At 43.1% G+C, this 24,589-nt stretch overlaps 1 protein-coding gene across 3 annotated transcripts; it reads left to right on the top strand.

The window, feature by feature from the left end:
* Positions 1 to 23,026, top strand: GTF2B (general transcription factor IIB). 3 transcript variants are annotated; one of them, XM_064455463.1, is made up of 7 exons: positions 1 to 215; positions 2,486 to 2,592; positions 12,927 to 13,060; positions 19,641 to 19,787; positions 19,924 to 20,053; positions 20,655 to 20,936; positions 22,525 to 23,026. In XM_064455463.1, the coding sequence occupies exons 1-7, from the start codon at positions 199 to 201 to the stop codon at positions 22,656 to 22,658; spliced, it is 951 nt and encodes a 316-aa protein (XP_064311533.1). In that variant the 5' UTR covers positions 1 to 198; the 3' UTR covers positions 22,659 to 23,026. The 3 variants fall into 3 exon arrangements, with proteins under 3 accessions (XP_064311533.1, XP_064311532.1, XP_064311534.1); XM_064455462.1 differs by lacking the exon at positions 1 to 215 and adding an exon at positions 1,587 to 2,281; XM_064455464.1 differs by lacking the exon at positions 1 to 215 and adding an exon at positions 6,984 to 7,133.
* The last annotated feature ends 1,563 nt before the right edge of the window (positions 23,027 to 24,589 follow it).

The following is a 24,589-nucleotide window of genomic DNA, read 5'->3' as shown; positions in this document are numbered from 1 at the left end:
CGGCCCAGAAAAGCCGGGATGCGATAAACAACCAGCCCTGCTTACAGGCCGGCCCTACCCGCCTGCGCCTTCGCGCCCGTTTGTCCCTCCGCGGGCCCCGTAGCGAGCGCCGGCGCGCCCCGCCCCCCGCGGCCGCTATATAAGGGCAGGCCCGGGAGCGGCCCGGCGGCACACGGCGCTGCGGCGGGCGGAGCCGACATGGCCTCCACGAGCCGGTACGGGGCGGCGGGCGCTCGGCGCGGGGGGGGCCGGGAGGCGGGAGGGGCCCCGCCATCGCCCCCCGGCCCACCGCGCGGGAGGGAAAATGGCCGCGCTGCCCCTTGCTGCCGCCCTCGCGGGGGGGGGAACCGGCGGCCATCGCCCCCTGCCCGCCCTCCGGTGCCCCCGGCGTAGCGCCGGTCGCTCGGTGCGCGGCGGGCCCGGACCCGCTCCGGTGTCCCGTGTTTCGGGGCCGCCCCTGTGTGCGGCTCCCGGGGCGGGCCGCGGGGCCTCCCTGCGCCGCTCGGTGCGGGCCCGGCCGGGTCGGGCGGCCTCTGAGGGGCGGCTGGGGGTGGGGGGGGCCGCGCCCGCCGGTGGGGGCGGGTGGGGGCTCGCCGCTTCGTCTCGTCGTTAGTCGGAGCCGCTCCGAGAGGAACGCCAGCGTTTTAGGAGGTTTCGTGGCGATTTGCGGCTTGGTTCCGTGGCCCCTCGTTAAGCCGAGCTCGGTAGCGCCGGCCCTTTTTCTTGCAGGGCCGAGCTTAAGCTCCGTGCCGCTGAGCGCGGCTCTGGGGTCCTGCAGACACGCGTTTAGGCTCTCGCCCTGACCCCCTGCCGGCACTGGTCAGCGGCCAGGCGGGTCTCGGGCTCCGAGTCAGTCTTCTTCCCCTTGTAGATGTGTCGAGGTTGGATCCCCCCCGCGGGTCAGGACCGAGGGCAGGCCCGCGGAGCGCGCTGCGGGTGACTGTGCCTCCCGCTGAGCCTGCCCCGGGCCCGCGGGAGCGCTTCCCGCTGGCCGCGGCGCGGCGCGGGAGCCGGGCGGCCCCGCACGCGCCTGCCGTGCGTTCTCCTTCGGCGCGGCTGGCTTAGCGTATCGGGCCCGCGTGTGGCGGGGCGCGGGGTGTGTACCTGGATGAAGGAGTTAAAATCGGGATAGGAAGGCAAAGCCTGAAACAAAACGCTCTTGGTGCTCTCTCAGGCTTCTGGGTTTTATTTTTTCTCTTTTGCTTAGCGTGTCGCCAGCCTTTTGCGTAACGCCAAATGTCAGATGATTGCACATGCTTCGTCAACAGTTTTGTCTTGTCATATGAAACTGCTGGCTGGGAGCAGTGGGAAGGAAAGTAGTTTAAAGAGCTTTTTTGTAGTATTTTGAACGTAATTTACATCTGAAGGTCGTGTGTGCACATGTTCTTTCTGGAGGGTTTAATATTCATAGTGATGTTGATTTTCAATTTTGGTTTCAAGTCTTAGATATTTTTCTGAACCGTCACTGGATCAAAATGCTTAGTGGTTTTTTTGTACTTTTAGGTAGAAATACCTAAAAAATAAAAATTAAGATGGGAAATATAGATTAGGCTGGAAGAATGGACTAGTGGGAAAGGGGGGATCTTGGATTAATTTAACTTTTAGTGGGATATTTTCTACAATTGAAAGGATTAGAAGTTGTTTTTTGGCCCAGTGGGACTGAGGTTGGTGGGTACTCATGATGAATTTTTTTTATGATCAGCTTTCGTACCTTCTGCTTTCTGGTTCGAGCAAAATGGCTTGGAAGACACAGACCCCAATTATATCTATTCATTGTTCCAATTTTGAGACGATTGGTTGTAATAGAATTACTGACGGTCACTGGTAGCTTTAATGAGATTTTTACTTTTAAAGCGTTTGGTTAGAAGCAATTGGTTGTTATTCCAGTCAGTAACTAAAAGCTGTTGTGTTAAATAGTGCTAATGCGTTATAGGAAGTGCTTTATATCTGGTGAAGCTCTTGCGGGGGCGTGGGTGTGCGAGGCAGAGCCCTGTCAGCGGGAGCAGCTGTCACACAATCCCCTTCGTGAGCCGCTTGGTTTTTATTAAGATCTCACAATGAAGGAGTTGCTTAATTTAAAATGGGACTTTTTCTTCAGACACTTGAAAACAATGAAACAGTGGTAGAACCGGCTGTTTTCTAAAAATGTATATTGTGTGCGTGCTCCTTCCTGAACTGAGGCCCTGGTAAGCCGTGCTGGTCTGATTAGGATGAGAGCGCGCTCGTTTGGAGGGAAGCAATCGCTGCTAACTTCTTGGGGAAGTTCCTTCGGAGCTAGACTGTGAGTACACTTAACCAGGGCTCTTATTTAGCGTTGCAGCATTTAAATAAAAAGCGAAGTTCAGATGTTTAGGTTAGTATCTTGTCATTCAGTAGCTGTAAGTTCTGTGTTACTAAAGCGTCTTTTCAGCAAGGAACTCGCATACTTTTGGGTGTGCAGCCTGCTTGATTAAAAGTAATTAAACCTGATTTTTTTTTTTCTTAGTTTGGATGTACTTCCGCGAGTCACTTGCCCAAATCATCCAGATTCCATTTTAGTAGAGGATTACAGAGCTGGTGATATGATTTGTTCTGAGTGTGGACTAGTAGTAGGTAAGTAGCTATTTGTATTTTCATGAATTACCATATATAACTTAAATTGTGTGTGTAGATTTGTTTTCCCACAAAACTGGTATATGATAATTTGAGTATGAAAAAGTTTTTTCCTGATGCCTAAATATTTTCTTTTATGATACTCTGTTTGCTAAAAGCTTACTGTTTTGAATAGTCTGTCTTCTGGTAACTTCCTGCATTATGAAAAGAATAAAACTCTCTTTAAAGATTGGAAATTTAAAATATGTTGTAACACTGAATTGGAATATTGTATTGTCTGGTCCAGTATTCTGTCTTTAATCATGGCTGTTGTTTTAGCCGGGAAAGTATAGGAGATGTAATAAAAGCTCTTTGTCAAATAACTTGCTTATAAAAAAACAAGAAGTCTGTTTCCCATTAGATAGAGTTATCTTCTGCCCGGAAGGATTTCTCTTTATATCCTTGCCAGCACCTGTTTTTGTTAATTACTTCTCCTAAGGCCTTTAACACTATCCAAAGTTTCCTCTGGAATTTTGCTGAGCTCTTACTTGGTTCGTGTGGCAATAACTTCCACGGGCTAAGCTGTATTGCTAAGTATAATGGAATATTTAAAATGAGAGGCCTTTTAGGTACTGTCTTTGTTTGAATGAGAGAGGGAGAGAGAGAATCACGTTGTCTCAGAACATGCTGCATATTCATTTTTATGTATCTTCTAGGATCAGCATCTTATTGTGCATCATCTTGTCGTTAATCCTTTTGCATGGGAAACTTCTCACGCTCGTGTTATGATTATTATTTAAATCTCATTTATTTCTGTTACGTATGTTTTTTTAGATACATCATGACCAGAAGGAAATCCTCTGTTTTGAGGATTTGTTCAGTGGTGCTAAATATTTTGGATGGTTTTATATCCCTCCTAGACTGTGGTAATTTTGTTTTGGCTCTTGACTTGCACTGAATTAAAAATTTTTGTATAGCTGTTAACATAAAGCTAAAATTTTAATAAGTTGCAGCAAAAGTAGTACTAATTTAACTAGGTGTCTAAAATAATTGTCTTTTGTTCATGCAAAAAGCAAACTTCCGTGTATCTTATTAAAGTAAATGCTAAAATATTTAAACTTGAGTACCAGTTTCTTTTAAAATTACGAAACCATTTAAAAGGCTCGGAGGGGGGGAGGGAATTGTTATTTGATTTGTTAAAAGAAGGGCTGGTTTAAATTGCATAAATTCTGATAAAGAGAAAAGAAACATAATAAATTTGGTGGTTTAAAAAAAATCAATATTTCAATCAAAAAAGCAATATTTCCTCTTGAAATATGGCAATAGGCTTCTAAGTTACTGCATAAAAAAATAGTTTGGTCCATGTTCAGCTCTTTGCGTGGCTGCTGTAGAAGTTGAACCAAAGTTGAGAAAAGCCCATCTTGAGGTGTTCATAACTTTGGAAATAATCCTGGCTTTAGAAGAGGGAAAAGTTTTGCTTGATACGTTTCATTTTTAGAAGCTTGGGAGTTTACCAGAAATGTCACTTCATGTACCTTCTGTTACCCTGTCACAAGGTATTCTTGCTTTAGAGATTTACCTGGTCGCTTCTGAATCAGTAGCACTGGAGATTTTAGGTTGAGGTGTCAGCATTTTTGTTGGGCAGAATTCTTAAAATAGTAATGCAGACTTTTGCTGAGTCAAATTTTTACAATGTGTTTAAAATGGTCTCGGTCCTCTTTACAGCCAACATTACTGGTAGGGTAAAAAGTGTTTTTTCTTTAAGCTGCAATGTTTTTAAGTAGGCCTTTCTATGGATTTATCACTAAAAGGCTTTGACATTCACTTTTGTCGTGCTGATTGTTCCCATTCTGTCTTGCCTTCCTTCAGCAATTTAGTTTACCTGCATATATCCAATTCATTAGCTAGGGTATCTAGCAGCAAGTCTGGAAAACGAATTAAATCAGATGAAGATAAATAATTGAAGAGTGCATGACCAAAGAGATGTGGGAACATTCAATGTTTTTTCTTCTGGTGTGGTAAGGAATTTAGAGGAGGGGAAAACCAGATCCACTTCCTGATGCCTGTTTCCTGGAGATGCCTGAGAAGTAGGGATGTTTTAAAGGAGTGAAGACAATATTTTGTTGCGAAACAATAAAACTTATGTATTTGTGGCAGATTCCGTGATACATGTTCCCCTTAAGGGAGTAGTGCTTTCATTTCCTGTTTTTGCATAGAAAAGTTGTGGATTTGTGTTTCAAGGCTTACGTAGGCCATGGTGGGTAGCTGATGTGAAGAGGGCCCACCGAGAATACGTTTTGAGGTGGACTGAAAGTTAGCAAGATCTGTCACTGAAGGGAATCAACTGGAACAGTTAAAACCCAAAAGACTCAATATACTACATAGCCAAAGACGTGTTACAGGTTTACCCAAAAATGTTGTGATTTTGGTGTTTGCAGAGCACTGCTGGTGTACGTGAGGCAGAACGGGAAATGCTGAAGTTGTGCATTTATTTTGCTGTTCTAAAGTACATAGTGATGTGACTTCACTGATTTATTTTTTCTCAATTTGTACAATTTCTTAAATTGTACTACTTAAAAGTGCGATTTGGCTGAAATCAGAGTAAAGAGTCTTTGACTAAGTTAAATGTGTTTCCGCTTGATGTTTTCCTTCATTGCTATGGCACAGTACTGAAGTTCACATTTGTGGAAAAAGTGTTAAATGTAAAATTAAACATTGTTAAATGTAAAACCGTGTCATAGGATCAAATAGCTGGTGCAGGGATAATTTTGAGGTTTTGTAATTAATCTTCTGGGAATATGAGATGAAATTGGTGGTGTTAGTATTACGACTGAGGCTGCATTTGTCAGGTCTGTAGCCATAAGGGTGAAGCAATGGAGGAGCTGGTCTCTTCAACAGGTGAATTCCATGCCTTAGGCAGAGCTGTGTATTGAAAGTACTGCTTTTTAAGGGATTTTTGAGAAAGACATTTTAATCAAAGTTGTTTTGTACTCATAGACGGTGTTCTTAGTGTCTCAAGAAGATTGGAATTTTAGGTTAAATCCAGTATGCTGCTTTTCCTTTGCACATCATTTGTCACTTGCTCTATTAAGAAACTGTGTTTTGTTGCCGTGCACTATTAAAACAATTAAATCTTGTCATGGCAGTATGGCTGAAGCTGGTGGCGGTTTTATTATTGCTTCAAAATAGAGCTTCGGTCCTCTAGAAACTCTCATCTGCCTTCTCACTGTTACCTTTCCTGGGTTAGCCTGTGTTCCCTCTCTTCATGGTAACTGTTTCCAACTTGTTAACTTTTTCCTCCTGCTTATCGCCTTTCGAATGAAGGGCAGTTGGGGACCTAAACTGCAGTTTTCCATGGAATTTTTATATTAATCTGCATCTGAAACTTTACAAGTTTATGTCCGAGTTTATCTGCTGTCATAAGTCTTGTGTTTTGCTATACCTACTTTTCTCAAATCATTCCAGGATACGTGGCATGGTAAGTGTCCATGTGCTCGCTTGAGAATTCTTAGGGTTTGGAAAAGCAGTTAGTTCCGTGCTCATTTAAAATGTTGACCATGTCTCGTTCTTCAGACAGACTTGGTGGGGTGAGAAGCATTTTGTTCAAGAACACAAGGCCAGTAAATCCTCTTTCTGGACAAGTAAATATTTTGCTTACTACCTTGTAGGCAGTAAACCAGGCTGGAAGTTAGCCAATGTGCCAGAAAGGGTTGAAGAAAGCAGAATTGAAATGGAATATGAAGCACTGAATTTTCTTGATGTAGCAAGGCCTGAATTTCAGAGGGGCGTAAGAGTGAGTTTCGTGGCTCGTACAGCTGTGTAGCATCTCAGCTAGGTAGGAATACCTTTCTGATCTAAGACTTTTCTTAAACTTCTGGATAGCTTCATTAAATGTTATATTAGCATGCAGGAGTTGGAGTGGTGAGGAGCTTATTTTCAGCATTTAGTAAGTGTGTTTTCTCTAACTGGTTAGCTCTGTCTGACACGTGTCAACCTGTTAAAGCTTTGAATCAGATTATGGCCTATATTCAGGTGTACACAGAACATGGAGTAAACATCTGAGTGTTCACTTAAAGAATTTTGGGGAGAGATGTTTATTGGCTTGTGGTCAGCAGTAAGGCTGTTATAAAATTCTGTCAGAATATTCGCTTGGCTAAAGCTTCTGAATTGTCGGAGATCTAAATGGTGCATCTTAAATTCAGGTATGGTCTATGAAGAATAGGTAAGATTTAACTATACTGCAGATATTTTTTTCCTCTATGACATAAAGAACAAGTAGGAAGGAGTTTCACGATTGCCTCTCTGCTGGCCAGCCCATTACTCAGGGTGTCTGTCATTAGGGATAAGATTAATTGCGTCTATATGTAGATGCTTGTTTTCTGAAAACCAAAGAAACCTTTCTTTTTTTTCAGCTGTTGGTAATATCCTGCAAGTGGAGGAGGTGCTTAAGTACTCCTGACTTGGATCCAGTAGAGGGCAGTTGTCTATTCTAGCATCCTTATACCTCCAAATGGTGAAAAATGTTTTCATATTTGGGTGTATGTTCATGGTTACTTCTTTCTGTGAGTATTATCAACATTTAAAACTGAAATGTGAAATCTCAATTTAAAGTATTACTTAAATAAATAGGCCAGAACCTTCAGATATGGATGTGTATCGGTACCTTAGATCTGGTTACTGCTTCTGCGCTTGGTGTCCAGAGCACTAAAAAGTCCCTGACAAAACCTAGGCCTCGCAAGTAGAACTCTGCATCCACAGGAAAGCTAATTATTAAGGATGCTGATACTTAAAGACATTCTGAATAGCTGACTTCTGCATGAGCATTCGTGGGGAATTTGTAATCTGAAGAAAGCCATTTGCTAGCTTTTTTAAGTCAGCGTTTCAAATAGTCTCTGTTTTAAGCCTAACCTATTTCAGCTTTGAAGATAAGGGTGATAGTTTTAGCTGTTTCAGCAATAAAGCTTGTAAAAGGGAAAACTTAGACTTTAGATGTCAAAAGTCAGCATCTTTTGTCAGGCTTCGTAATAATAAGCACTGCTCTTAGCAGGGTATTTCCTGGAGATTTTCCAGTTAGTGGGTTCTAGGCTGGGAACCAGAGGTGATTGAGAGCTGCTATGAAGAATGCTTCCATTAGTTGAAGCACTAGATTTATCTAGTGGAAAAACAGTAATTTTTTGAATGTTCCCCTATTAAGGAAGCAAATAAAAAAATATATTCCCTAATCAGATTGACAAAGTGATTTAGGGCAAATAAGGGCTAGAAATTATCTGAACTCCTCTGATGGAAGAAGAGTCCAAAGGCTCTTAAAAGGCATACTTTTTTTCATTGAGATTCTGTAGTTTGGGACATCCTTCACAAATACTTGAACTGGTTGTCTTTTAAAGGCCACAAGTCCCTAGAGAGGTGTAACTTCAACTGACCAGACTTGTCCACTGGATTTCTTTAAACATTTCTACTCTCACTTGCTTCCTCCAAAATTATTATAGACTGATGGCTTAGGAAGCCCCGAAGTCCTTTATAATGTGTCATTTTGTTGTGCAGGAGCTGCTAAGCCTTTGTTCCTTTAACAGTCACTTGCCTGCAGTGCTGTAGTGCCCGTTTCAATCCATAGCTGCCTACAGGTACTGGTATGATGCTGGCTCTTGATGTCTGGAAACTAGTCAAAATATTGTGGGTTTTTTTGTTCCCCCTTTGTCCCCCCCAACATCTCAAAGCCTGCTCTGGTTCTGTTTGGTTCTTCAGCTGAGCCTTGTGAATAGGCTGGTGTTGCTGTTGGTGGTGATGCATTTGTGGTGTTTACAGTTTAATGAAAACAAGATAACTTTTTGCAAAGAATAACGCTAGCATATGAAAGGCTGGAAGTTTTGTAGAAAAAGCTGTGACTGTAAAATGGCGGGGTTTTTTTATCCCAAGAGTATTCTTTGGTAATATTTGATACATCTGGTCTTAATTAGAAGCTCTAAAGCTGAAAACTGAAAAAATAAAAAAGGTTGAGTTTATATTTTGGAAGCTCTAAAGTTGTGCTGCTGTGTTGGGGCAGTGTGTAAACTAATAAATAGAATGTGGAGGAGTAGATATCTGGAGTACCGTGTCTAACTCTGGGCTCCTCGGTACAGGAAGGAGAGGGACTTGCTGGACCAAGTCCTGGGGGAGGCTGCAGAAGTGATTTAGGGACTGGAGCATCTTCTGTGCAAGAAGAAGCTGAGACTCGTAGCCTGGAAAAGAGAAGGCTCAGTTCAGCCTGGCTCTGTGCGGTCACATGTCTTCACGATTCTCCTCAGCTCAGTCTGCTACCTGTTGTTTGTCTGCACTGCAGTTTGTCCCAGCACTTCAGTACTCTGGTTAATAAGGAGTTGACTGAAATTAATTGTAATCCTCTATATACTTTTTTAAATTTGGCATTGTAAAATGCTTTTAATTAGAAGTATAATATATGTGCTCACTAGATGGCAGCAGATTCCTTAACTAACTGTAAGAATTAAACATTCTGTAGAAAGAATTGGTATTTTGGTACTTTAAAGTGCAAATAAACTTTACCATATTTATGTTAAGATTAAAATATTAGTTGTTAGTACATAGAACTTGACGCATTGTACAGCTAACACTAGAGCTCCTTGAAAAAGAACATACCTTCTCGGAACTGTTTCCAATACTGGATATGGAATATAACATGACTTGTGGCTTGAATTTCATCCTGTTTCTTGTTATGATTGAACACATTCAATTTGCAGCGATCTTGCCTTCATAGACAATACCAATTGCAAAAAGAGAATAAAATACCTTTGTATTCTGAGTTATTGCAAGCGGAGTGCAACATTAAAATAGCTGGTAATATTTCTCAATACATACAGAATTGCAAATTCAGGGCTTGTTGAAAGAAAATATTTCCCGTTGAGAAATCCCTTTCTGTCTTTTATGGGAGGACTAAACACATTATTTGTGATGTGTAGATGTTTTAAGCCATTAAAAAAAAAAACAAACCCTATTCAAAAGGATATTTTAATTTTTGATACTGACCTGAGCTTACTCCTCGCCTCTCTGTAGCGCATGCTCTTTGCGTTTGGCAGTTGTGAAGAAAAGTAACCTTGGTCTGAGGTTTTCCGTTCCGAATAACAGTTCTGCATTTTACTAAATGAGCTTTTCAGATGGTGGGTAACGCGAGTCAGAGAAGTTTGCAGTGTGTATTTCCACTAGAGCCTGCGTGTTAGTCTGTTGAACTCTATTTTAAAGCGTACCTGAATACTGGAAGAATGGTTTATGAAATGGGGCAATGGAGGAAAAACTGGTATGATCAGAAAGATGCTTCAGGGTATCAGTCTGGAGATGGGTTCCACAAAGATTTGGTCATGTAAACTACGCGGTTTTTTTTATATGTACTTCGGAGGAGGAAGCTGAGGAGCTGAACTCATCTGTTTGATGAAAATTAAATAAAGGAGTGTCTAAAGTAACCATATCTAGTGAAGCTTATGTTTGCTCAAAAGGACTGCATCAAAAGGAAGTAGTAGAGGGAAAATGCAGCCACTCCCATACTTATCACAGCTTGATGCTCTTGCCAAAACCAATATAATGAAATCGTCTCTGCTTTCTGATATTATAAGGGATTTATTGGGAGCTTTTGTTACTCTGGCGTTTGACTGACAGACCCATTTTCTGGGTGTTTCAGGAAAGCTAATCAGTAGCGTATAACCAGCAGACTCTGTTTAGCACTTGAAATGTTAACTCGGGACCAGTCTCCAAGGCTGAATTCCTGACGCCGCTTTTTGTAAGACTGGCTTTAGTATTTTATGGATTTGCTTTGATCACTTACGGTGGGGCTTAACTGCATCAGTACTAACAGCACAGTTCCAAAGTGTTTTTCGTGTTTTGAAGAGTTAAAAATCATAAGTGCTGTGCTTTTTTGTAGAATGGGATAATTAGCTGCTTGTAGCTGAGTATATTTTTCCATCTTTGTAAACCTTTTGGCCTATTTGTTTCGTTTTCATTAGTATTTCTAGTTCGTGTCACACTTTTATAGAGGGCCTTTTGGAAGGTGGAATGCACTTCTAGGACCTCTGTATATTTTAAGTAAGACACCGAGAATATACAGGAAAACTTTTTTTGGCAATAGCAGATTTCTTGGCAAAGTAAAGGTATTTGCATACTGAATCTTAACTACGCAAATGCTTTATAGTCAGCGATTTGTTCTACTTAATCTTTTCTCACTCTGAAATAGTAGTCTCAATCCTCTGTTTGTAACATGTTTGCCAAAGCAGGCAGTGATATAACACTTTTTTGTTAGAGCAGGAATGGTTCATAACTCACAAGAGGCAGATCCCTGAGTGAGTCATTTAGGTCATTCCCACTTGTATGGAAAAAATATTACATCATTGCCCTGTACTCAGTGTTCTATTTATACCATGCCAGAATTTTAAGTACATTTTGCTTTTTTTAGATGCTGTAAACAGTATTGGGGGGTTGTCTTAAAGTAAAGTTACTGCTAGGCCATAGAAGGAGCATTACTGAATCAAATATTTACAGAGTCCAGGAGCTAGAGAAGCATGCTGTCAGCTAATTTAAGCTTGCGGGGCGGGTGGGGGGGAGGAGGTGTGTGGGGTGTGAGACCTTTGCAGCAGAAAGAGCGGATCTGTGCCGCCTTCTAGGCTGCTGTATTCTTAAACTAATAGTTTTCAATGCCTACTCTTTTTTTTCCCCCTCCCCCTCTTGGTTTTCATTAGAGCAGTAAATAAAGGTGGGGCACAGCGGTGAGCATGTCTGACACCTGTTGGTGAGAACACCTCTAGCCTAAATTGATTCTTTTTGGTTGTGGTGATTTCTTACGGTTCATTCACAGCTTTCAATTTCAAGCATATTCCTTGCACAATTTTATGTTAAGAATAAAGTTCTTAATTCAGAGTAGATTCCCCCCTCCCCCCAAGTAATTGTGCAGTTGCACCACTCTGTCCATTGCTCCTGCATTTTTTTTCTAGCTTCATATCTTGTATTACCATTGTTTCGAGAGCGCTTTTGAATATCTGCTTATGTTTTCACCAGGTTAAATCAGCCTCTGTGGTTTCATGCTAAGACTTCCATACCGGAAATTCTTCTTGCAGTTGATGCTACTTATTTTTTGCAGACATTTCTTTCACAACACACTTAAACACTGATAAAGGTACTGAATTTTCCCTCGGGTTTAGCAAAGCAGGGTGACAATTGAAGCTTCTTCTGCTGTCCTACACAGAGCTGTAATCTGCTTGACTGCGAAACACTGTGAAAAATGCTCATTTTGTGCTTCTCTGTACATGTATTCTTAAAAATTCTGTACTGTTGCTCTCGAGGCAACACCTTTGAGACACAGCTTTTGCCAGGCCTGGGAATAGTATGAAGTACACTGCCAGCAGCTGGGGGGGTGCAGGTTTTTTTTTCCCTTGGGTTGTTTGTTTGTGTGTTTTGGTGTGTATTTGTGTTCTGTGTGGTTGGGTGGGTTTTTTGTGGGTGGGGTGTTTGGTTTTGTGCTTGCCTTTTTTTTTTGTTAAAGATTGCATCGTTGTGATTACTGTAGGGCTTTTCCCTGTATCAGAACGCTGGTTAGAGTTATTTCTCAATCTGAAAAGATGCTGTAGGGAAGGTTTAGATGAACAGAAGACCGTAAGGAAAGTTGTTTCGTTCAGAGCTTTTTCTACTTACGCTGAATCTGTATTTAAACTCTTCCAGGTATAACAGGGTAGACTGAGTTTAAGAAGAAATAGTTGTGTTTATATATTATATGTTGATCCTGTCAAGCATCAGGAATGAAATGGAGTTGGGCAGGGTCAGACCTCCCTTCAAGAACAAGAATTGAGCTGCAAAATGTCGTTATGATGGGTTAGAAGGTGGCACATTCAGAGTACCAAGGACCTGGAGCTCATGCACAGAAGTAATCTACTACACACAGGTTAATGAGCTAGCGCATGATGGTTCATTCACATGTGCGCTTTGAACACATGGCAAATGTGAGAGGACTTGTTAAGTTACAGTAACTTCCTCAGTTGTCTAAGCACTGAGAACATCCGTAGGCAACCACGACTCCAGCTTGAAATCAAGGTCTTGATCCCTTTTGTGTGTTGAAAATCCCATGATACTCTTTAAGGATAACTGTATTCTGGATGCATTTCTCTGTTTTCTGTGCAGCTCTAGTTGTATCTTTTTTTTTTCAGTTGCCTTCAACTGAACTTGTAAATCCTAATACTTTGGCATGTTGTCCTGCAAGTTAACTGTTCCTTTTGGGAATGCCAGTGGACTGTCCTCTTAAAATGGAGAGCTCAGATGTGTAACTTAATGTTTCATGAAATATTTCAAAACATTATATTGATGCAGACTGTTGCTTTCTGTGAACTCAGGTGACCGGGTCATAGACGTAGGGTCAGAGTGGAGAACTTTCAGCAATGACAAAGCAACAAAAGACCCGTCTCGAGTTGGGGATACCCAGAATCCTTTGCTGAGCGATGGCGACTTGAGCACAATGATTGGCAAGGTAACACTTAAAATGCAAAATTTTACTAAGTTTGAGCGTTTTTATGCCAAGTATGTATTTGTATGTCCATACAGAAACTATGCAGAGAATGTACTTACAATGAGATTTTGTCTAACCTGAACTCTTACATTTCAGTGGTGTGTAAAATGTGGCTCTTTCCTTGGGCGTAGCAGGAAAGGGCTGACCGCTTCAACAAAAGAAGAGTTTGCAGCGCTTTGGGGTTACTTACCACTACTTTGGTGTACCGCTATAAATAGAAGAGGTGATGTTGCAATTTTAAAAGAAACACTTTGACTAGGCACATGTATTTGAGGTGATTCTGAAATAATTGGTACTTAGTTTTGAGGCCTCAATAGCTAGTCCTGCCCAACTTAAACTTATTATTTCTTATAACAAAATCTGTATCAGAGTCATATTGGACACCTGGAGATCTACATACATGTTGTACATGTTCTTCTAGTTAATGTTAAAGCACTAAATGTAGACTTCTTTCATGGTGTGAGTGCTCCAGAATAAAGTATTTGGTATATATTTGAGTTGAAATTTAGTGGTACAGCCATATCCTGCCGTTTCCCATGAGAGAGCGAGCAAGATTAGTTGCGCAAATGAGATCCCTGTAATGAAGTAGCGACGCAGGCAAGTTTACATTGTTGTACTTACGTTATATTTTCGACTGCGAGATTCAAATTGATACTTGTGGATTTCTTGAATGCTTTGTGAAAGGAGGTCAGGTTGCTGATAAGTAACTATTGAAAAATGTCTTGCTGCTTTGCACGTTGTGGTACATCCACACCAGGATTTCTCAGAAGTTTTTGTTCCAGTGGTGTTGCTAGGATGAAGAAGCAGACCTACCTAAATATCTGTGGATAAGTATAGGGGAGTGTGCACCATACTCGTCAACCAAAAATTCTTTAGAGGGCTGAAGACAACTAATAAATTCTGATATGGACAGCTAATCTTGAAGCGCCATTGGTGGAGAAGAAACCTTCTGTTCAAAGGATTGTCTAAGTAGTTGCTTGTTTTGGACAACTCCAAGCATCACTGCCCCACAGATTTTAGGATGCCTTATGGTGGCTTTTGGAATCCGTTCAGGCAAACAAATTTCTGCACTCTTCCATTTAAGAAGTCGGCGTTGCTAAATAGCTCTGTGAAGCAGTGCTGTAGAAGTCTCTGGAGTTCTAATGTTACGTGTATAGGTCTAGAAAGATTGTGGTTCTCAGGGCTTGGATTTCTGTCACTGATTTGGTCAGCTGGGATCAGAGTACGCCTTCACAGAGAGATGGAGAAATGGGCTGTTTGCTGCAGGCTCACACTGCTGTCTTGTTTAGGGACTGTGTAAATATAGGCTTTTGTTTCGGGGAACTCAGTTGGATTCAGTAGGTAGGATGACTTTCTGAGCTCTTCTAGAACCTGCGTGTTGGAAAAGACAAAAGATACTTCAGCTGAAGACAGAATTTGTATCCAGGTGAACAGTGGCTTGTGCTGCTAACCTTCTCTCTGGAGGTTCGGGTCCCCATTTAGAACAAGAGGGATAGCAGCCTCCATGAGAGAATTAAAGACGTAAAGAAATGTCCGTTTTGTTTCTCATTGAAAAAATTTTCAGAGATGGACATTCATCTAATGAAACAGTTCAGCTGTTAACCAGAGCATCCCAGAACAGGCATGACTGGCCGTGTGGCATCATTTAACCCATGAGTAAAAAATGTCCAAGTACTGGAACCGCAGGATCATGCGGGAGAATGTAGAAGGGGCAGTCTGTCCTACTGTGGGTGCTCTGTTTGCAGAGAGAGGACTTGCAGAAGAGACACATTATTTTCTACAGGAAATTGGGAATCTCTTTGACAAACCAGGATGTGCTCTGGACAAGAGTTCCTGTGTTTGTCTTGCCAGTGAGCAGGGGCTCTGGGGTGTCAGCTTATGGATGTGAACTCTGTATCAGGAGCTGCATTTTTCCTCAGTCATTTGGAAGGAAGAGAATGGCTTATGTCAGAAGATGCTGAAGAAATTTCCTATGAGTGCAGAAAGGGCATGAATTTTGCAGCAAAAAAATAACTAAACCAAGGAAGTAGTAAGTTTCTCAAGCAGTCTTCTGAAGTCACTGCCAGCAGTAGGCCGGGATGAGGTTTGACCTAGATATGCATAGTGGTTGAACAAGGGTGAAATTGGTGTAGTCGTAAGGAAGATAAGTACTATCTGACAGAGAGCAAAGCAGGATAAGACTGTATTTTCTCAATTAACAGTAATTCCTAGAATGGCTTGGAGTGGACCCCAGATTTGTGTGCCAGAGATTGCTTTATCCTTTCGCATGGGACAGGGAACAGAGGTATTCCTCTCTGTTTGAGGTAGGACTGCAGATAATAGAATCTTTAAAAGAAAAAACTGCCCCCCCCCCCCCCCCCCCCCGCCAAAGAAAAGGCCGAAACACAACCTGTGTGTGGAAAACCCAAAGGAGGAGGAGGACACTGACAATTCTCATGGCATGTCATATTAGAGACCTACTGTAAACTGGGAACGCAGGTGGAATCGGAATCCAAACAACTTGCCAGTTACAACAGTAAAGTTCTGGTGACTGGCTGTTGCCTTGAAATATCAAAGGAAGGGGCCAGCTCTGCTTCACAGAATGGTTTGTTTGCTCCTTCCTCTTTGAAACCAGGAGGTGCTGCTTCAGGACCCCTTTCTACTGGGGGTACCTGGTCTGCTAGCAGCGAGAGAGGCTGTTTTGCCCATGCAAAGGGATTAGTTCCTAATTGGCTTTAGTCCTTAAGGGACCCATCTGTCTGAGGCAGCAACAGCCTGCGTCGGAAGACAGATTAATTTGTCTGTGAAGAGGAGGATGAATAGCATATTTGGCTGTGGTGGAAGTGGTTTGCATTCTTCAGGCAGATCTTTAGGATATTGGCACAGAACTGTATCTCTGTGAAAGCAGATACTGTGTGCTGCAGTTGACCTGATGACAATGCAGATCAATTGGAGAGGTGATGAAGTCTGGCATTAGTTGTGACTTGATTGCCAGAATATTATAGTTATTTCTAAAATCATCACGTAAAATTCAAGAAAAACAACCAAACAAGCAGCTTCTAGATCTGCCTTGCTATAAAGAGCCCTTCTCTATGAATCTAAAGGAAAACTTCAAGTTTTGCTACCTGTCATGTGGAAAAAGTTGTCTCTTGTGGCCCTCTGTATTTAGCTAAGCTATTGCTTTTTGTTGTGACTGCAACTACAAGAGAATGTAGGTTGGTCGAACAAGGAACTAGTGCAATCTCTTGATGTAGAACTCCTATCCTTTGATCGGATGCCTCTGAAAGGAAGCTGGCTGTGTTGTCAGGCTGCAGGGCCTGGATCTAAAAGTGCTATACTGATAAGCAGTGACAAGATATCAAGGGCTGATGATTGAAAAAGAAGAAAGGATCCATCAGAGTATAATGAGCTGGTTGTACTGGGCAAGACGACTGACGGATCTGGGGACATTCCCTGGCGCCGTGGGTAACCTCAAGTCAATGCTGTGGATGATGGTGGAGATACTTCTACTTTCTGCTGTTAAAGGGAATATACTGGGGTACAAAGCCGTTGGCTGCCAGCACCATAACTGAACTTCCATTGAGCCTCTTCAGACATTACCACTGTTTTCTGGACTGTGTTTTCTCACTCTGGCTCTTTGAGGCTGTTTCCAGGATTGTATCCATGAGGTTTCTGCTCTGTTTGAAAGCCAAACAGGTGGAACTCTAGCCTTTGACAGGTAACTTTCTGGCTGAGGTGGGAAAGATATGAGTAGATGTCTCAAAGGCCACGACAGTGAAACACACAATTCTTAGTCTGTTTGATTTCAGTTAAAACTGTACAGCTTCTGTTTTTTTTTTTCCATGAAGGGAAAGGGATTTCTAACATGGTTGTCAAGGGCTGAAGCTAACAAAGCATTGTCTCTCAACTGAAGGCTCCAGAAGGAGAGTAGATGGTGCATTTACATAGCAAATGCAGGGAGAATTGCTGTGGTTTATTTAAGCAGCTGAGATGGGAGAGTATTTTCCAACCCTTTTATAGTTGTGAGCCATATATATTGGGTATGGCTCTTGGACAGCGCTCGTACCGACAGGGGAAAACCCTTTGGCTAACAGCGCTTGCGTAAACCTGTGTTGGTAGCTTCAATATACACAAGCAACCGTTCAGAGGAAAAGGTAACCGTAAGTACCAGCGAGAAAGTAAAAAATGAGGGGTTAAGGAGAACCGTTACCAAAACAAACAAAATCTTTTGGGTGCTGTATAGTGGACGGGGGCCAATCCCTGAGGTGAAGGGGAGTACTTGATCGCTCTAGGACAGAGCAGCATTCCCTGGTAAAACGCTCTTTGGCACGAAGCCTGACTAGGCAAGGACTGGGGACTTGCTGTCAGGGTTGATAGGCCTTTGTCCGCGGTCACTCCTCTGGCCACCTACAAGGTTTTGAGCACATTCAGTTCCTGTAAGCATTTGTGCGTAGCACTAGTCCAGGAGGCTGTGATGCACACGAATGTTGTAATGCATTGCAGGGAGCAGGGGTATGAGAGATGGCGGGGAAGGAGCCTTCTGACCTGAGGCTTGTGTATGTTTTGGGCCAAGGATAGTTGTTCTGGCACCACTCCTGAAAGGCAGGTGTTGCAGATAGGTTTGTAATGCTCTGTGCGGCCTGGAGTCTGTTGTGCTTGATTCTTGCTCTTTGTTTATCTTTACACCTTACTGGGAACCTTTAGATGGTTGGAGGTGATCATCCAGTCAAGGAAGTAGGATTGCCTTTGGAGCATCCCATTTCTGGGTGATTCTTTCATCTGAAAGAATGTTTGAAGGAGTAGAAAAAACCCAAAACGGTCTTGGAATCTGGTGTCTGTCATAAATGGCCTATTTGGGGAACTGGGGGAGCTCGTGAGGGAGGGTTCTGTGCCGGAGTCCTCGGTCTCCACAGCAGCATCAAAGTATGTGCGCACCACAGACACGGGTCTCAGCATTTAGAGGTATCCACTGAGCTCATCAATAATGGGGTGTAACTGGAGTCCTTGGGTGTAGGGAAGTGGAACGGTGTAAGTGAATGGTCAAGGGTGAGCGTTATTAGTGTCAGCCAAAGAACATATATTAAATGCACCAGGGAGAGTGTAAGCCTTACAGTTAGAGGCTGTTTTAAAACGGAAGGGCAGTTCCCAAGAACATGTAAAGGAGAGAAGAAACGAGCTCTGTCTCCATCTGGGCAGCTCGGAGGGGTAAGGTGGTGCCAGGGCGTGCTCTGCCCTCTGTTCCGTGTGGCCTGGCCCCCTTTGTACCACCTGGGGGTCCCGATACATTGCTGAGTCTTCAACCTGAGAACCCTGTGTGCAAGTGCAGGGTGTGAACAGGCAGGCTAGCAGTTCAGAGATCAAGATCGGCTTCATGGTTACTGTTTTTGACAAAACAGAACAGTGTGGTAGTCTGTGTCTGTGCAGCGGCCACCATGTCAGCTTTCTTAAATGACCAAATCTGTCTGCGGAGAAAGTTAAATCTGCAAGGAAAGTTGGATGCCCCTGCCCAGCTAAGTTGTTTGAAGATGCCAGCCAGGAATAAATACTGGCTGATTCGGGGAATCCAGGTTTCCACTCAGATGTGGAATTGTTATGAAGAAGCTTTTTCCACCTGAGAGAGCTTGTGGACCCACAGTGTGAGAGCAAACACGTAAGAAGACTATATAAATCATGGACGTTGCTCTTCTGAACTTACAGGCCACGTTGTTGTCGTCAGCTATTACCGGTCTGACATGGCATTATTAAAGACATGTTTCAGCCTGATGGCTAATTGAAGCCCTTAAACGTTTTAGACCCTCTTAATTAGGCAAAATTGATCGTATACTTAATAGTACAAATCGCATACTTCTATCAGTTGTAAGGTACCAAGAAAAAAGCATGATGGAAGCTTGTTTTGAAGTTGCCAGGTTGAGTTGGTGGCTCTTGCTCCTCCTGAGACATAAAGCTTTTCTTCTAAGAGGTCCGTGGGTTTCGTGTAAAGGCAGATTATATGGATATTTACATCTTGCCATAACAAAGTCTCGCAGCTGCTAGCAGGCATAGTATTAAATTGGTTTTGTATAGGTCATTGGTTTGGATGTTCTCTTTGCCCATGCCTTCATTTCCATATTTTGCGTTGTCAGTGTAACAGCTGGTCTCCAGTTGGCCATAAAATTTTGTTGTTCTGACTCGCCAGTCTGCCACAGTGCAGATGCAGCCCAAATGACATATGGGGTGCATAAAATCTCATCTTGGACCTCACCTCAGCTTTGGTGACGGGAGTATTGAGACACGCACGCTGGCTACGTATTATTCATTGTATCCTTTTAACTATCGCTACATTGAGAAGGCAAAATCCCTGCAAAATCTGTGGTCCTTGGAAATAAATAAACGATTTGAGAGTTGTGGAAACCTGATGTTTGGAACAATGCTCGATTGTATGATTTACTTCGGTGATGTTCATTTTCCCAACTGTTCGAACTGAACGCCTTGAATTAAGATGTATACAACTGGAGGATGTTTGCTCTTGAAATGAGGAGGAAGTTGCCTGTGTTATAGTGATAATAACAATTTTTCTTTTCAGGGCACGGGTGCGGCAAGTTTTGATGAATTTGGGAATTCAAAGTACCAAAATCGCAGAACTATGAGCAGCTCTGATCGTGCAATGATGAATGCTTTTAAAGAAATAACGAACATGGCAGACAGAATCAACCTCCCTCGAAATATAGTTGTAAGTTCATGTCTTCCTTCCCGAAATTGTTCTGGCATTGACTTAGTTAGCATAATATAATGAGCACATGAATTTTTGATATTGCTGCTAATTAAATGGCCTAGAGCTAATTAAATTTAGTCTTCTTGCTTTGAAGGATCGAACAAATAATTTATTCAAGCAAGTGTATGAGCAAAAAAGCCTGAAGGGAAGGAGTAATGATGCTATTGCTTCTGCTTGTCTCTACATAGCCTGTAGGCAAGAGGGTGTTCCAAGAACATTTAAAGGTAAGTTTTCAGTGATACAGATTCAATTTTGCTATGAAGTAAAGGTCTTAGGTGCTGTCACTGCAGGAGGCTGGTTTTCTCATTCCTGGACTTGGCTGAATTGGTTTTTCTTGGCCATGGCCCGCCTTTGGAGGGGAGGGTAGGAGGGAGGCTGGAATTACATTCGTGAGGTGAGTGGGCTCTCAGGCATAGCATTTTTGGTCAAAATACATCAAAATTTAGCATTTGAAAGTCATTCAGAGTATTGGCGAAACTTAAAGTATTGTGTTGATTGGAGGGTGATGGGGACTGTTGTAACTATTTGAACGAACAGTTCTGCAGTAAATACGTGCAACTTTTTCCTCACAGCGATACAACCTTTCTTGGCATTGAGTACCAAATTTCTCTTAGTAAGCAAGCTGTGTTAATTAGCTCCTTACAAGAAACATGCCCTGAGTGAAGGGATTTGGAAGTTTCACAAACATGTGGAGCTTATTTAGTGATGGTGGCCTTCATGACACTGGCTCTCTTTGTGGGGCTTAATATAATGAGAATCAAACTAGATTATTTTGGGGGAGCAAATGCTGTCAAGCCTCAAGTTTAATTTTTACTCTTTGTTTAGAAATTTGTGCAGTGTCCAGGATTTCAAAGAAGGAAATAGGCCGGTGTTTTAAACTGATTTTGAAAGCTCTCGAAACCAGTGTCGATCTGATTACTACTGGAGACTTCATGTCAAGGTTCTGCTCCAATCTGGGTCTTCCCAAACAAGTACAAATGGCGGCAACGCATATTGCTCGTAAAGCTGTGGAATTAGATTTGGTTCCTGGGAGAAGCCCTATCTCTGTAGCAGCTGCAGCTATTTACATGGCATCACAAGCTTCTGCAGAGAAAAGGACACAAAAAGGTGAAACTTCACTTTTTCTTCTATTTTTCTCTTCCCCTGTGTCTCGTTGCTTGAAAGAGAATTCAGTGTCATGGTGAAACTCGGGTGAGGTCTGTGCAAGCAGTGATAAGCTGCTGTTCTGATTGCCTACAGCAAGGACCACGCCAGGATCTCCCACTCCCCAAAATGAAAATCGAGTAATTGGCTATGCTCAATGTGAACTGAGTTCAGTTTCTTCCGGCACTGGGAGTTGGGTTCTTGAATGCAGTAGACCAGTGCATTCAAATGAGCATAATTTTAACTTCACCCATGGTAATATTTGCATGTGTACATTCTGCTGCTCTAAAATACTCCCGATGCAAACTTGGGGGCAGCCGCAGGGAGCGTTACGGCTTTAGATTACATTGAGTCTTTAATCATTCTAGCAGCCAGGGGTGGGTAGGTGTTCCTCAACTTGTTGTGAGCCTGTGATAGAGCAGTGGGAGAGCAGGCTGGGCCGTAGCTCACCTTTGGCATTACTGTCTTCTGGTAGGGGAGCCCTCAGGAAGCCAGTGAAGAGTTTTGAGGGCTGTTACAGACTTCAGAGCGGTGGGGATCAGCCTCTGGGGCTCAAGAGAATCAGGCCGATGTGGTGGAAGGGAGCTAAGGCTGCGGTGGTTACAACTGGGTGTGACAAATGCATCCAAGTGCTGGCGGCTGTGGAAGCTCTGATGTGTTTAGTCCACAGTTCAGATCAGAAATGTTTAAAAATCCAGCAATTTTTTAGTGGAGAGCTGCTTTTAGGTAAAGAATTGCCTTTATCTGTCAGGTTGCGATGCTTTGTTCTGCATCAGTCACTGCTCGTTCTGTCCCTGGAGCTGTCATCGTGTTGGCAGTTTCCTGGGCGTGTGAGTGACGTAGAGCCCAAGCAGTACGGTGCCTTCATCCTTGCTCCTCTTGAGCTATGGGGTTATGCCTCTTAAGAGCGATTGCTAAAACAAAAGACAGCTGCCTGCCATGGATCCAGACACGACTGCATACTCCTTCAGGGTCCTCAGACAATGCGGGAGGCTTTCGTGCACTTCAAGGTTTAGATTCCAAACTTGGTTAAATCTTGAATAAGTTCAAGTTTCTGTGCATCTCAAACAAGTGCTTCCTTTGCTCATTAAACAGTGCTCCGGGCCTCTGACTTATTTCTCTGTGCATTTTGTATTCCATGCTTAGCTGAAGGTGTTGCTTTTTTGTCTATGCCTAAGTGCTTTGCTTTTATGCAATTAAAGCATAAAAATCAAGATCCTGATGCTGCTGCTGATTTACGAGAGTGTTGCTGGGCACGTGTAGAGTTTGCAGTAGATGTTTCTAATGACTCCTGCACTCTTGGCCCTCTGCCAATTTGCAACCGATACTATTCCATGAGGGATATAGTAACTTGGATTATGCCATGTGAGAAGACAGACTTACGTATGCGAAATAACAACCACCGCAGTTAAAACCATTTTTTTCCAGGCGTTTGGGAGCATTTTGAATTGAGTGAAGTGTGTGATGCTTCTTGATAAACTACACTTGCTGGTTTCTTCAGTACAAATGGCAAAAGTGAAAACTAATCATTTCTCTGCTTTTTTTGTCTTAGAAATTGGTGATATTGCTGGTGTGGCTGATGTTACGATTAGACAGTCGTACAGGCTGATCTATCCTCGCGCTCCAGATCTCTTCCCAGCAGACTTCAAGTTTGATACCCCAGTAGATAAACTACCACAGCTGTGAAATTGCAGAGGGTTACTCTTAATTTCTATTTTAAACAAAAGCCCCAACAAGAAACTTCTGATTTTTGCCTATAATAAAGGATGTACAAAGTGTTAATATTGAGTCTTCATGTTGTGGAACTGGAGGATATGGAGATGGAGCGTAACTGCTGGAACGCAGCACACATTCCAAGGGTAAACAAGCTCCTTGTGTGGCATTCTGTATGTATATATTAGTGGAAGTAAATATTTAATGACTGTTGCAACAAACTTAATTTCATATTGTTGTACTTATTTAGATTTCTTTTGTAGGGATCTAGTAAGATGTATTTTGGAAAATTTAAAGTATTCTGTAATTCCCAAAATAAACTGTTTTCCAAAAACACTTAACACCTTGTGAATATGCCTGCAACCTGCCACGCACGTCCCCTTCCCCACGCTGAGAACTGGGACGCAGCCCTCGGAAGGGCAGAGTGAGCTTCGTCCTTAGGGCCGTGGTCACGAGGCTGCGTAAATGCTCGCTTTCTTGACAGTTTTTAATCTCTAGGGTGGCTTTGGGATTTGTAGACACTTGCGCTGTAGAGTGTGGATGACCGACCCCGGAATGCAAACAGTCGCTGACAACTGCTTCGAGTATTTGCACAACTGCTGCCGAAAGATCTCCAGATTTGCTGTGAAAGGATTAGTCACATCCTTGGCGCGGTCGCCCTGATTTTTCACTGGTGTCTTGCTGCTTGGCTTCTGTGAATCTGCCATAATGACAAAGCAGCTAAAGAGAAATGTAAGGACTGTTACTTTAGTTGAATTGCTGGCGCCTTTGTGATGCTTGGGACTGTACAGAGGAAGGCAAAAGATATGTTCTGCCCTGTCCGTCCACCCTGCAGCCTGGCTGGCCAGGGGTTAAGCTTTGGCGCTGGTGTCTGAGTGAGCACTTGCTCGTTTGAAATGATGCACCAGGTGCTGAGCAGTGAAGGCCAGAAGTTATTCAGCCCTCCCTGAACTAACAGCTCTGAAAAGTAGCTGTCCCCTGACAGACGCGTCCCTCTGTGTGTAAAGCAACATGTGCACTTGACTGGGAGTCTTCTGGTTCTTGAGATTTTTTTTTTATCACAGGTGCAAATTCATTTTAATTACCAAAACGAACAGCTGAGGGGTCAGCCTGCTGCATGCCTGGTCCCAAGCCCGCTGGAGGGGAGGCTGCGTGTCCAAGGCTAACAGTGCTCATTGTCAATAGCCCTCACTGTTTTCTTGCTGGTTTAGTTTTAATCCTCTTCTGCCCGTCGAGACTATTGAACTGTGGCAGCTCAACACTTTTTTTTCCTGTAAACAACTAACAAAGGCTGCACAGTTTGGTGGCACCCCTGAAGCTGGGGCTTGCAGTCACGACAAGTTTTGGGGTGGATGTTGAAGGTGGTGGCCTGGGTAGGGTTGAGGGGTGGTGGTCAAGTGTCTGATGTATTTCCTTAAACTTTGTTGCAATGTTTTCTATTACCCGGGCTCTCCCCTTCTTGCTCTGAGCTGCTCTGTCTGCTGCCTCCGTGGCAGGTGTGATGCTTTAATAGGCAGGGCCTGACCCTTAATGGACTTAGAGGTTGGAAGGGCAAAGGTCAAAGTTCTTTTACTGCAAGTGTACTTTCTGGTGTAGATCAGTATGTTAAATCTAGTACAAGCAGGCTAAAAATGGCTGAAACCTACATTTACCATAATGCTCTTATTTGAAATGCTTTCAGGCATTAAGCACAAGCACTGGACACATCAGGGGTGAGTGTTTGCAGTTGAAATTGTTACCTGCTGCAGAAGGTGTCTGGATGGAGCTTTAAATCCATCATCGGTGCAAAGCTCAGGAGTGGAGCCATTTGATCCTGGCTTGCCCCTGCCTCTTCATGCAGTTCCCTGAGCAGCTCCTCTGCCTCCCTTGGTGGGGAGAGGGTGCTAACCCTGCGGCCCAAAGAG

The sequence above is a fragment of the Phalacrocorax carbo genome, chromosome 6 (assembly GCF_963921805.1).
Source record: "Phalacrocorax carbo chromosome 6, bPhaCar2.1, whole genome shotgun sequence".
Classification (NCBI taxonomy): domain Eukaryota; kingdom Metazoa; phylum Chordata; class Aves; order Suliformes; family Phalacrocoracidae; genus Phalacrocorax; species Phalacrocorax carbo.
This window is presented reverse-complemented; position numbering and strand designations above follow the sequence as displayed.